Here is a 13,848-nt window from a genome sequence, read left to right on the forward strand (position 1 = left end):
TAAATCAAAATACCAAATCTACAATATTTGTCTACAAAAATGATAACTTTTCCAAAATAGCAGTTTTTAAAAAAATTATTTTAAAAAAGAACCTATTGATCAAATATTCTAAAAAAAATGTCTGTCTATCAACAAAAACTCTTGTTATCTGAATTTCTAAATTACAATCCCAAATCTTCAATATTTCTCTACAAAAATGATAACTTTCCTAAAATTGCAGTTTTTAGAAAATTTATTTAAAAAATACATTCTAATGATAAAAAATTCTAAAAAATGCTCATCTATTAAAAAAACTCTTGTAATCCTAATTTCTAAATCAAAATACCAAATCTACAATATTTGTCTACAAAAATGATAACTTTCCCAAAATAGCAGTTTTTAAAAAAATTATTTTTAAAAAGAACCTATTGATCAAATATTCTAAAAGAATGCTAATCTATCAACAAAAATTCTTGTAATCCTAGTTTCTAAATCAAGATACCAAATCTAAAATATTTGTCTACAAAAATGATAACTTTCCTAAAATAGCAGTTTTTTGAAAACTAATTTTAAAAAAGAACCTAATGATCAAATATTCTAAAAGAATGTCTATCTTTCAACAAAAACTCTTGTTATCCTACTTTCTAAATTACAATCTCAAATCTACATATTTCTCTACAAAAATGATAACTTTCCTAAAATAACAGTTTTTAGAAAATATATTTTAAAAAATACATTATAATGATAAAAAATTCTAAACAAAAATGCTCATATATTAACAAAAACTCTTGTAATCCTAATTTCTAAATCAAAATACCAAATCTACAATATTTGTCTACAAAAATGATAACTTTCCCAAAATAGCAGTTTTTTAAAAAATTATTTTAAAAAAGAACCTATTGATCAAATATTCTAAAAGAAAGTCCATCTATCAACAAAAACTCTTGTTATCTGAATTTCTAAATTACAATCCCAAATCTTCAATATTTCTCTACAAAAATGATAATTTTCCAAAAATAGCAGTTTTTAGAAACTTTATTTAAAAAATACATTCTAATGATTTAAAATTCTAAAAAATGCTCATCTATTAAAAAAACTCTTGTAATCCTAATTTCTAAATCAAAATACCAAATCTAAAATATTTGTCTACAAAAATGATAACTTTCCCAAAATAGCAGTTTTTTGAAATCTAATTTTAAAAAAGAACCTTTTGATCAAATATTCTAAAAGAATGTATATCTATCAACAAAAACTCTTGTTATCCTACTTTCTAAATTACAATTTCAAATCTACATATTTCTCTACAAAAATGATAACTTTCCTAAAATAACAGTTTTTAGAAAATATATTTAAAAAAATACATTATAATGATAAAAAATTCTAAAAAAAAATGCTCATATATTAACAAAAACTCTTGTAATCCTAATTTCTAAATCAAAATACCAAATCTACAATATTTGTCTACAAAAATGATAACTTTCCCAAAATAGCAGTTTTTTAAAAAATTATTTTAAAAAAGAACCTATTGATCAAATATTCTAAAAGAAAGTCCATCTATCAACAAAAACTCTTGTTATCTGAATTTCTAAATTACAATCCTAAATCTTCAATATTTCTCTACAAAAATGATAACTTTCCAAAAACTAGCAGTTTTTAGAAACTTTATTTAAAAAATACATTCTAATGATTTAAAATTCTAAAAAATGCTCATCTATTAAAAAAACTCTTGTAATCCTAATTTCTAAATCAAAATACCAAATCTAAAATATTTGTCTACAAAAATGATAACTTTCCCAAAATAGCAGTTTTTTGAAATCTAATTTTAAAAAAGAACCTTTTGATCAAATATTCTAAAAGAATGTCTATCTATCAACAAAAACTCTTGTTATCCTACTTTCTAAATTACAATCTCAAATCTACATATTTCTCTACAAAAATGATAACTTTCCTAAAATAACAGTTTTTAGATAATTATTTAAAAAAATACATTCTAATGATAAAAAATTCTAAAACATGCTCATATATTAAAAAAACACTTTGTAATCCTAATTTCTAAAATCAAAATCCACAAATATCAACAAATCTAACTGGTTCTCACATAACTGTATGAACAAAAATGAAACTTTCGCAAAATAACAGTTTTTTAAAAAATTATTTTGAAAAAGAACCTATTGATCAAATATTCTAAAGGAATGTCCATCTATCAACAAAAACTCTTGTTATCTGAATTTCTAAATTACAATCCCAAATCTTCAATATTTCTCTACAAAAATGATAAATTTCCTAAAATAGCAGTTTTTAGAAAATTTATTTAAAAAATACATTCTAATGATAAAAAATTCTAAAAATGCTCATCTATTAAAAAAACTCTTGTAATCCTAATTTCTAAATCAAAATACCAAATCTACAATATTTGTCTACAAAAATGATAACTTTCCCAAAATAACAGTTTTTAAAAAAATTATTTTTTAAAAGAACCTATTGATCAAATATTCTAAAAGAATGCTCATCTATCAACAAAAACTCATGTAATCCTAGTTTCTAAATCAAGATACCAAATCTACAATATTTGTCTACAAAAATGGTAACTTTCTCAAAATAGCAGTTTTAGAAAAATTTATTTTAAAAAAGAACCTATTGATCAAATATTCCAAAGAATGTCTATCTATCAACAAAAACACTTGTTATCCTACTTTCTATATTATAATCTCAAATCTACAATATTTCTCTGCAAAATGATAACTTTCACAAAATAGCAGTTTTTAGAAAATTTATTTAAAAAATACAACCTAATGATAAAAAATTCTAAAAAAATGCTCATCTATCAACAAAAACTCTTGTAATCCTAATTTCTAAATCAAAATGCCAAATCTACAATATTTGTCTACAAAAAATGATAATTTCCTAAAATAGCAGTTTTTAGAAAACTAATTTAAAAAAGAACCTATTGATCAAATATTCTAAAGAATGTCTATCTATCAATAAAAACTCTTGTTATCAACTTTCTAAATTACAATCTCAAATCTACAATATTTCTCTACATAAATGATAACTTTCCTAAATAGCAGTTTTAGAAATTTATTTAAAAATACATTCTAATGATAAAAAATTCTAAAAAATGCTCATATATTAAAAAACACTTGTAATCCTAATTCTAAATCAAAATACCAAATCTACAATATTTGTCTACAAAGATGATAACTTTCCCAAAATAGCAAAATTTAAAAAAATATTTTTAAAAAGAACCTATTGATCAAATATTCTAAAAGAATGTCAATCTATCAACAAAAATTCTTGTTATCTGAATTTCTAAATTACAATCCCAAATCTTCAATATTTCTCTACAAAATGATAACTTTCTTAAAATAGCAGTTTTTAGAAATTTATTTAAAAAATACATTCTAATGATAAAAATTCTAAAAAATGCTCATCTATTAAAAAAACTTTGTAATCCTAATTTCTAAATCAAAATACCAAATCTACAATATTTGTCTACAAAATGATAACTATCCCAAAATACAGTTTTAAAAAATTATTTTTTAAAAGAACCTATTGATCAAATATTCTAAAAGAATGCTCATCTATCAACAAAAACTCTTGTAATCCTTGTTTCTAATCAAGATACCAAATCTACAATATTTGTCTACAAAAATGGTAACTTTCTCAAAATAGCAGTTTTAGAAAAATTATTTTAAAAAAGAACCTATTGATCAAATATTCCAAAGAATGTCTATCTATCAACAAAAACACTTTGTTATCCTACTTTCTATATTATAATCTCAAATCTACAATATTTCTCTGCAAATGATAACTTTCACAAAATAGCAGTTTTTAGAAATTTATTTAAAAAATACAACCTAATGATAAAAAATTCTAAAAATGCTCATCTATCAACAAAAACTCTTGTAATCCTAATTTCTAAATCAAAATGCCAAATCTACAATATTTGTCTACAAAAATGATAAATTTCCTAAAATAGCAGTTTTTAGAAAACTAATTTTAAAAAAGAACCTATTGATCAAATATTCTAAAAGAATGTCTATCTATCAATAAAAACTCTTGTTATCATACTTTCTAAATTACAATCTCAAATCTACAATATTTCTCTACATATATGATAACTTTCCTAAAATAGCAGTTTTAGAAAATTTATTTAAAAAATACATTCTAATGATAAAAATTCTAAAAAATGCTCATATATTAAAAACACTTGTAATCCTAATTCTAAATCAAAATACCAAATCTACAATATTTGTCTACAAAGATGATAACTTTCCCAAATAGCAAAATTTTAAAAAAATATTTTTAAAAGAACCTATTGATCAAATATTCTAAAAGAATGTCCATCTATCAACAAAAATCTTCTTGTTATCTGAATTTCTAAATTACAATCCCAAATCTTCAATATTTCTCTACAAAAATGATAACTTTCTTAAAATAGCAGTTTTTAGAAAATTTATTTAAAAAATACATTCTAATGATAAAAAATTCTAAAAAATGCTCATCTATTAAAAAAACTCTTGTAATCCTAATTTCTAAATCAAAATACCAAATCTACAATATTTGTCTACAAAAATGATAACTATCCCAAAATAACAGTTTTTTAAAAAATTATTTTTTAAAAGAACCTATTGATCAAATATTCTAAAAGAATGCTCATCTATCAACAAAAACTCTTGTAATCCTTGTTTCTAAATCAAGATACCAAATCTACAATATTTGTCTACAAAAATGGTAACTTTCTCAAAATAGCAGTTTTAGAAAAATTTATTTTAAAAAAGAACCTATTGATCAAATATTCCAAAGAATGTCTATCTATCAACAAAAACACTTGTTATCCTACTTTCTATATTATAATCTCAAATCTACAATATTTCTCTGCAAAATGATAACTTTCACAAAATAGCAGTTTTTAGAAAATTTATTTAAAAAATACAACCTAATGATAAAAAATTCTAAAAAAATGCTCATCTATCGACAAAAACTCTTGTAATCCTAATTTCTAAATCAAAATACCAAATCTACAATATTTGTCTACAAAAATGATAAATTTCCTAAAATAGCAGTTTTTAGAAAACTAATTTTAAAAAAGAACCTATTGATCAAATATTCTAAAAGAATGTCTATCTATCAATAAAAACTCTTGTTATCATACTTTCTAAATTACAATCTCAAATCTACAATATTTCTCTACATAAATGATAACTTTCCTAAAATAGCAGTTTTAGAAAATTTATTTAAAAAATACATTCTAATGATAAAAAATTCTAAAAAATGCTCATATATTAAAAAAACACTTGTAATCCTAATTCTAAATCAAAATACCAAATCTACAATATTTGTCTACAAAGATGATAACTTTCCCAAAATAGCAAAATTTTAAAAAAATATTTTTAAAAAGAACCTATTGATCAAATATTCTAAAAGAATGTCCATCTATCAACAAAAATTCTTGTTATCTGAATTTCTAAATTACAATCCCAAATCTTCAATATTTCTCTACAAAAATGATAACTTTCTTAAAATAGCAGTTTTTAGAAAATTTATTTAAAAAATACATTCTAATGATAAAAAATTCTAAAAAATGCTCATCTATTAAAAAAACTCTTGTAATCCTAATTTCTAAATCAAAATACCAAATCTACAATATTTGTCTACAAAAATGATAACTTTCCCAAAATAGCAGTTTTTAAAAAAATTATTTTTAAAAAGAACCTATTGATCAAATATTCTAAAAGAATGCTCATCTATCAACAAAAACTCTTGTAATCCTTGTTTCTAAATCAAGATACCAAATCTACAATATTTGTCTACAAAAATGGTAACTTTCCCAAAATAGCAGTTTTTAGAAAATTTATTTTAAAAAAGAACCTATTGATCAAATATTCTAAAGAAAGTCTATCTATCAACAAAAACTCTTGTTATCCTAATTTCTAAATTACAATCCTAAATCTACAATATTTCTCTACAAAATGATAACTTTCACAAAATAGAAGTTTTATGAAAACTTATTTAAAAAATGCAACCTATTGATCAAATATTTTAAAAGAATGTCCATCTATCAACAAAAACTCTTGTAATCCTAATTTCTAAATTACAATCTCAAATCTACAATATTTCTCTACAAAATGATGACTTTCCTAAAATAGTTGTTTTTAGAAAATTTATTCTAAAAATGCATCCCGTTGAAAATATGCACATTAACACTCTACATTGTATTTGTCCACTTTCTCAAACAATACCTGTCTAGCGTGAAAATAATTTATATATTTGTTTGTATTTGTCCACTTTCTCAAACAAATAGTTTAGTAATATGCACATTAACACTCTACATTATTTAAACACTAAAGGTGAACTAAAAACTCAATATCTGTCCAACCTGAAAAGTTTCTATAATTTTCATAAGACAATACCATTTCACTTTTAAAAATAGTAGCATCCACACAAATTGCTACATCACTTGAATATCAAATTAAACAACAATACCCAAAAAAAAATCATATCTAAATAACACAGAAACCAAACAACCTGCGTAGCTTGGACATACACTAATTATACACATATATATATATATACTATGCAATTAGAGGAAAAGCATTAATTGCACATTTTTAGACTAGTAGTTAGATTTGATCCATGGAAAAAGACTAGTAGTTAGATATGTAAATCACTCTTAGATATTTGTCAATAAAAATCTGAATTTGTTTTTTTTTTTTCAAAACAGATTCCATTACTAAAGGTGTTCTGGTAGACCCATGACTGAGTCATTTATTGCTTCCAATCATCCGTTATGTTTTGAACGTTTTAAATTTTTTTATTCAATTGTAATAAAATATCAGTTTCACACTCTGTTCAAAAACGCGGCGTCACTTTTAGGTTTATTTCACCGCTCAGCGACAAAAGTCTCTTTGATTTTGAAAAGAAGAGAGCCTCCTCCTCCTCCTCCTCTCTGCTTCTGCCCATCACTATCTCTCTCCATCTCTCTTTATCAGGTTACCAAAGTCGATTTCCGTTTGAAAAGCTTTCAACTTTTTTATTTTGATGTTTTGATTTAATTTGCATTTCCATTTTTAGATTTGTGGGTTTGAAGTTAGGGTTTGGTGTCTTCAAGCCTTGTTGTGTTTATGTCTCTAAAGTTTTGGGCTTTATAGATATTTATCATTGGTAAGCCTTTGATCAACACAGAGGGGTTTGATAACCGCTTTAGTGTTTCATTCTGTTACTTTGTTGGTTTCAGATGTTTATCTGGATTCTTATTTGATAATGTCATTAGTTCTTATGCTAAGAGTTACCAATTATTGAAATGTTGGTTTTGGGTTTAATAGATAAGGATCCACAGCTTGAACAATTATGTATATATTTATGTTTTGTTTTAGAAAGTTGTCTCATGTTCTCTAAATTTCGTGAATTTATAACATATCGCTTTTGTATTTTTATTGGTTGTGTTCACCAGATTGATGTCAGCGTGCTCTATACTCGAATCATAGAGATTTGCGAAGTTGTTAAGCCAAGGGGTCTCTGGGACAGAGCACATATCTCACTCAGGTATAAGTATTTTGTTTACATATCTCATTTCATGAATTTACTTTTTGACGATTGCAAAACGCTGTTTTTGGATGTGTACTGATTAACAATTTACAGTTGCAGCAAGTTAACAAAGTCAGGACACTCCCAGAAAATAGGAAGACACATACATATACAGTCCTGATGTAAGCGTGTTACTGTTTCTATTATTGTTATGATTCATTACAGCCTGGAATACATTGGTTTCATTTCTCCATATTTGGCTGTTTTTTTTCTTTTTTTGAACTATCTCAAGCCCCTTTCCATCATTCTCAGGATGGTGAATCCGTTGGCTCTTCTCGTCGGATTGACAATCCTTTTAGATCCTCTGAGTATAATGGTAGATGGGCTGGGAGTTAACTGGGGGACAATGGCCACACACAAGCTCCCACCAAAGACAGTGGTTCAGATGCTCAAGGACAATAACATCAACAAGGTTAAGCTTTTCGACGCTGACGAGACCACCATGGGTGCGCTCGCCGGCTCGGGTCTCGAAGTGATGGTTGCTATCCCCAATGATCAGCTTAAGGTCATGGGAAGCTATGACCGAGCCAAGGATTGGGTTCGCAAGAACGTCACTCGTTATAACTTCAATGGTGGTGTCAATATCACGTTAGTTTCCCTCTCCCTCTCTTCTTCCTTAGTTTGTTTCTTAGCTAACCTCTTGATGATGTGTTTCAGGTTTGTAGCAGTTGGGAACGAGCCGTTCCTCAAATCATACAACGGAACATTCATAAACCTCACGTTCCCTGCACTTCAAAACATCCAAAACGCTTTAAACGAAGCTGGACTAGGAAACTCCATCAAAGCAACGGTCCCTCTAAACGCAGATGTCTATGACTCACCAGTAAGTGACCCCGTCCCATCTGCTGGGAGATTCCGTCCTGATATCCTCGGTCAAATGACTCAGATCGTTGACTTTCTCGGCAAGAACAACGCACCCATCACAATCAACATCTACCCTTTCTTGAGTCTCTACGGGAACGATGACTTCCCAATCAACTACGCCTTCTTCGACGGTGCTCAACCAATAGATGACCACGGTGTTAGTTACACAAACGTTTTCGACGCCAACTTCGACACTTTGGTGTCGTCTTTGAAAGCTGTTGGCCATGGAGATATGCCGATCATCGTGGGAGAAGTCGGCTGGCCTACAGAGGGCGACAAACACGCAAACAACGGTAACATATATCTCTTATTCCTTTACAGGACCGGTCCTGGGCAAAGCCAAATGAAACATTCCGGCTCCCAAATTATTTCGAAGAAAATTAAATAGTTATAAATCCCTAAATTTGTAAAAAAAAAAGAAAATTTATTAATTTTTTTACTAAATCACCTACAGCCCCAAACATATCACTAGATGCAATGTTTGGTTTTGAAGAATGGTTTTATTTGCAGGCGAAGCTTATAGGTTCTACAACGGGCTATTACCAAGGCTTGGAACAAACAAAGGAACTCCACTGAGACCAACCTACATTGAGGTCTACTTGTTCGGATTACTAGATGAAGACGCTAAAAGCATAGCACCAGGAGCGTTTGAGCGCCACTGGGGACTATTCAGATTCGACGGGCAGCCAAAGTTTCCTCTAGACCTCTCGGGACAAGGACAGAACAAGTTGCTGATTGGCGCGCGGAACGTGACGTATCTACCAAACAAGTGGTGTATGTTTAATCCAAATGCCAAGGACTTGACGAAGCTCGCTCAGAACATAGACTTCGCTTGCACTTTCTCGGATTGTACCGCGCTTGGTTATGGATCTTCTTGCAATGGTCTTGACGCGAACGGGAACGCTTCGTATGCGTTTAACATGTATTTTCAAGTGAAGAACCAAGATGAGGAGGCTTGTATCTTCCAAGGTTTGGCTACCGTTACTACGCAGAATATATCTCAGGGCCAATGTGATTTTCCTGTTCAGATTGTTGCTTCTTCGTCTTCTTATGTGTCTTTTTCTTTGGTCTGGTTGGTCGCTGAAGTTTTGTTGGTCTTGATGTTTTGAGGTTTAGATTGTTTGAGGTTCTGTGACAGCAAAAAAAAAAAAGATTGTTTGAGGTCCTTATTGATTATATATATTTCCTTTTATCGTCCATGATTTTTTTTTTAATTGGAAGAGTAACCATCATTTTTTAGATTTTCAAAAGTTACATGTTCTTTTATTCAGTTTAAATTACTTGTCGAATTGAGTTATAGAATTAGCTTTGGGTTAATAATCATCGTACAAGAAACAAAGAAGAAGAAAAATATTGTTGATATTATCTTATCTAAGAAGTATAGCATATAATTCGGTTAACTTCATAAGACTCGGTTTGTTCAGTTAAGTTGGTTATCTCTGAACCAGAATCACTTGGTTATAATTGGTTAATTATATAGGAAGCTAATTTGTTAATTCTCAGTTAAGGTTAAACCGATCGGTTGGTATTTGCTGAATCGATTGAATTTTCTAATCTTGCCGGTTGGTTCGTAAGTAACAGCATTTTTTGAAACCGAAAACAGAGAATAACGGTTCGGTCCGTTCGGTTCACTTCGGTTAGTTGATAATAGTTTCCATCCAATATTTAATAAATAATTAATTTACGGAAAAAAAAAAGACAAAACGGTGGCGGTTTTGTTAGTAAAGCAGTGTAGGTAGAGAGGAGAGATACATACGGATACGGTCTTGTCTCTCACCGAATCAAATAAAACGACAAGAAAAGGAAGAGAGAGAGGAAAATGGAGAGCGACGAAGCAGCAACAGCGTCTCCTCAAGCGAGCGGAGGAACCGTAACACCGGCGCCGAAGAAACGAGGCCGGAAACCTAAGAACAAAGACGAATCTCAGGAGCAGATAAGCGGTGGGAAGATGAAGGAGAGCGGGAAGAAGACGAAGCAGCAGGAGGAGCAGAGTGTGGACGAGAAGTACTCTCAGTGGAAAGGTCTCGTCCCCATTCTCTACGACTGGCTCGCTAACCACAACCTCGTCTGGCCTTCTCTCTCTTGCAGGTCGTTTCTTTTCTCTCTCTACTCCTAGGGTTTCAGTTAATTTTGTCTTAGGTTAGATCTCGCGTTGAACGTTCTGATGTTGATTCCGGTTTAGTCAGCAACAATGCACACACATAGTTGTTTTGTCTGAGGTTGAATTTGGTGTTTGGGGTTTTCACAGATGGGGTCCACAACTCGACCAAGCTACCTACAAGAACCGCCAGCGTCTTTACCTCTCTGAACAAGTAGGCTTTTTTACTTTCTACTGTATGTTTCTCGATCTAGCATTTTCAGACATTTGTGTCTCAAGATCTCAGAATATTTGTATATGTCTCATCATTTTTTTGTGTGTCACTAGACTGATGGCAGTGTACCCAACACTCTAGTCATAGCGAATTGCGAAGTTGTTAAGCCACGGGTTGCTGCGGCAGAGCACATTTCTCAGGTAGCTACTGTTTTTGCCTTTAATCTTGTCGTGTGGCTTTTTTATTATCATGATCCTCGTTACAATGGATTTGCAAATGTGTGTGTTCAGTTCAATGAAGAAGCACGTTCTCCATTTGTGAAGAAGTACAAGACCATCATTCACCCTGGAGAGGTTGTATCTTTACTTGTTTGGTACTTTGAGTAAAGTAAAAAAAACTCTATTTTGATGTGTATTCATGACTAATTCGCATGTGCAGGTTAACAGAATCAGGGAACTCCCACAAAACAGTAAGATTGTTGCTACTCATACTGATAGTCCTGATGTAAGTAGCTGCTTCTTCTCTTTTGTTATGGTCACAGCAACTTTATATATGTCTTTTTTATTTGGCAATCATAGAGCATCCTTTGTTTTGGACTAACTTCTTGTTTCGGTTATCTGAATACTCTATATGTTGATTCCAGGTTCTCATTTGGGATGTTGAAACCCAACCAAACCGTCATGCTGTGCTTGGAGCTGCAAGTTCCCGTCCGGATTTGGTATGTCCACTTCTGAGAACATGTCTTGCGCTCTATTCTTGTTTCTCTTAACCTCATCATTGGAAGTGATATATCTCTTTGATATCTTCTTTAAAAAATTACTACTTGTGTGCATCATCTGAACCTTTTTTTCTGGCAGATACTAACTGGACACCAAGACAATGCTGAATTTGCTCTTGCAATGTGCCCAACCGAACCCTTTGTCCTCTCTGGAGGTCTGTGTTTCTGTCATTTTCTTAGTGTTTGATCATGTGGTTTTACCAGTTTCTCATACAAAGGTTATTCTCTTAAGGCAAGGACAAGATGGTTGTTTTGTGGAGCATCCAGGACCACATCACAACGGTTGGTACTGATTCCAAATCATCTGGATCAATCATCAAACAGACTGGTGAAGGTGGTGATAAGACCGAGAGTCCTTCTGTTGGCCCGAGAGGTGTATATCAAGGCCATGACGATACGGTTGAAGATGTCGCATTCAGCCCGACCAGGTAACTTCTTATAATAGTTTTTTTTTTTCATGCGAATTGAGATTATTTCATGACTTCTGATGATGCTTCTGGTAAATTTTCACTTTGTGAACTAGTGCACAAGAATTCTGCAGTGTTGGTGACGACTCTTGCCTTATACTGTGGGATGCAAGAACTGGCACTAGCCCTGTCACGAAGGTACTGTGTCTTCTTGTTCCTAACCAAAATTTGAAGTTTTCACCTTCTTTTATCTTGTCTTTTTTTGTTTACCAGGTTGAAAAGGCGCATGATGCTGATCTTCATTGTGTCGATTGGAATCCTCATGACGACAATCTCATCCTGACAGGGTATGTGGAAATAGATATATACATGTGCCACAGACAAATGATAAAGGCACACTTAGCATCTAATTAAGAAAATATATAGAATATGCATACATGTACTCATTAGATATAGTTTGAATGTTTCAGGTCTGCAGACAACACTGTCCGGTTGTATGATCGTAGGAACCTTACCTCCAATGGAGTTGGTACGCCTATTTACAAATTTGAGGGCCACAAAGCTGCTGTTCTTTGCGTTCAGGTTTCAACAACACCTCTTATTATTTTATTATTCATGTTACATGTACCTAACAATCTCACTGATAACCATCTTCGTAATCAATCAATTCAGTGGTCTCCTGATAAGGCATCTGTTTTTGGGAGTTCCGCAGAAGATGGTCTCTTGAACATCTGGGATTATGACAGGGTGTGTACATAATAATTCACTCAGATGATGTCTGAAATTAATCTTTTGTTTGCTATCATCACTGAAAGCTATTCATCGTACTCATGTTTGGTTCCATCAGGTCAGTAAGAAGTCTGATCGTGCAGCTAAAAACCCTGCGGGGCTCTTCTTCCAGCATGCTGGTCACAGGTTCGTAAAAGACCTGATCCTCATTCGCTTGATTGCTTTCTCATCTTACTTGCCACTAATTAAGTTTTTATTTATTTATTATACTTCCTTAGGGACAAAGTTGTTGATTTCCACTGGAATGCGGCGGACCCGTGGACTATAGTCAGTGTTTCTGATGACTGTGAAACTACTGGTGGAGGTGGAACACTGCAGGTAAACCATTAAACACTTTCTTGGTACTTTGACGAGCAATTTTTGTCAGATGAAACTGAAAAATGTGTCGTGCTTATACTTATATTCTTCATTGGCAGATATGGCGGATGAGTGACTTGATTTACAGACCGGAAGAGGAAGTTCTGACGGAACTGGAGAAGTTCAAGTCGCATGTCATGACATGTGCCTCCAAGCCTTGAGTGTGTGCAAAGAAATAAAAAGACTCGAGTCTATCGCCTATATGGTCAAACTAATGCGGTTTAGTTGTCGGTTTAGCGAGTAATCTTTTTTTTTTAAATCAGAACGCTGGGTTGTCTTTTGAGATATTAGTAGTTTTTAGGACCTTTCCAAATCTTGGTTCTTGATCCGATCGTCTAGACTCTTGAAAGTGCTATTTTGCTCAACTTAACCGAATCGAAAAACAACTGTGTTGGTTTGAGTTTGCATTGAACATATGCCTGAACGAAATTAATATCCATCTCAAACTGAACCCTGTCACAAGACTAGTGTGCTTAGTTTTTTTTTGGTACACTAATTGCCTTTTTACTACATCGATTATGTTGACTCTAATCAACAAACAGTTGTAAAAAATCTCTTATAAAACATGTCAGTTTTGAAAAGATTTAGGAATTTAGATTAATTTTCAATAAACAGAGGGTATCTATGCAAAAGAGGTAAATCTATTTGTGATTAGGTGTAAAATTGCTTAAACCCTAGAGAAAACGACAAACCTTGCCTCATATTTGATTTTGTTGACTATCTCTAATCAACTAACAGCTTGAATGTGATCACTTAACGAACTTTTGGGTGATAT

The 13,848-nt window shown here is 31.1% G+C and overlaps 2 protein-coding genes across 5 annotated transcripts; both read left to right on the top strand.

The window, feature by feature from the left end:
- The first annotated feature begins 6,750 nt into the window (after positions 1–6,750).
- LOC103837962 (glucan endo-1,3-beta-glucosidase 8) lies at positions 6,751–9,627 on the top strand. 4 transcript variants are annotated; one of them, XM_009114361.3, is made up of 6 exons: positions 6,751–6,971; positions 7,433–7,524; positions 7,621–7,688; positions 7,819–8,154; positions 8,224–8,723; positions 8,941–9,627. In XM_009114361.3, coding segments are annotated over exons 3-6 (1,437 nt in total). In that variant the 5' UTR covers positions 6,751–6,971; positions 7,433–7,524; positions 7,621–7,686; the 3' UTR covers positions 9,540–9,627. The 4 variants fall into 4 exon arrangements, with proteins under 4 accessions (XP_009112609.1, XP_009112611.1, XP_033136538.1 ...); XM_009114363.3 differs by having other exon boundaries at positions 7,627–7,688; XM_033280647.1 differs by lacking the exon at positions 6,751–6,971 and adding an exon at positions 7,001–7,143 and having other exon boundaries at positions 7,627–7,688.
- Positions 9,628–10,161: 534 nt separating this feature from the next.
- On the top strand, positions 10,162–13,480 carry LOC103837963 (WD-40 repeat-containing protein MSI4). Its single transcript, XM_009114367.3, has 15 exons — positions 10,162–10,518; positions 10,679–10,742; positions 10,856–10,942; positions 11,033–11,095; positions 11,181–11,246; positions 11,386–11,460; positions 11,600–11,675; positions 11,753–11,948; positions 12,044–12,125; positions 12,201–12,274; positions 12,398–12,509; positions 12,600–12,674; positions 12,775–12,842; positions 12,935–13,034; positions 13,133–13,480. Exons 1-15 carry the CDS (start codon positions 10,250–10,252, stop codon positions 13,232–13,234), a joined length of 1,509 nt encoding a protein of 502 aa, XP_009112615.2. The 5' UTR covers positions 10,162–10,249; the 3' UTR covers positions 13,235–13,480.
- The last annotated feature ends 368 nt before the right edge of the window (positions 13,481–13,848 follow it).

Source organism: Brassica rapa, chromosome A09 (assembly GCF_000309985.2).
Source record: "Brassica rapa cultivar Chiifu-401-42 chromosome A09, CAAS_Brap_v3.01, whole genome shotgun sequence".
Lineage (NCBI taxonomy): Eukaryota > Viridiplantae > Streptophyta > Magnoliopsida > Brassicales > Brassicaceae > Brassica > Brassica rapa.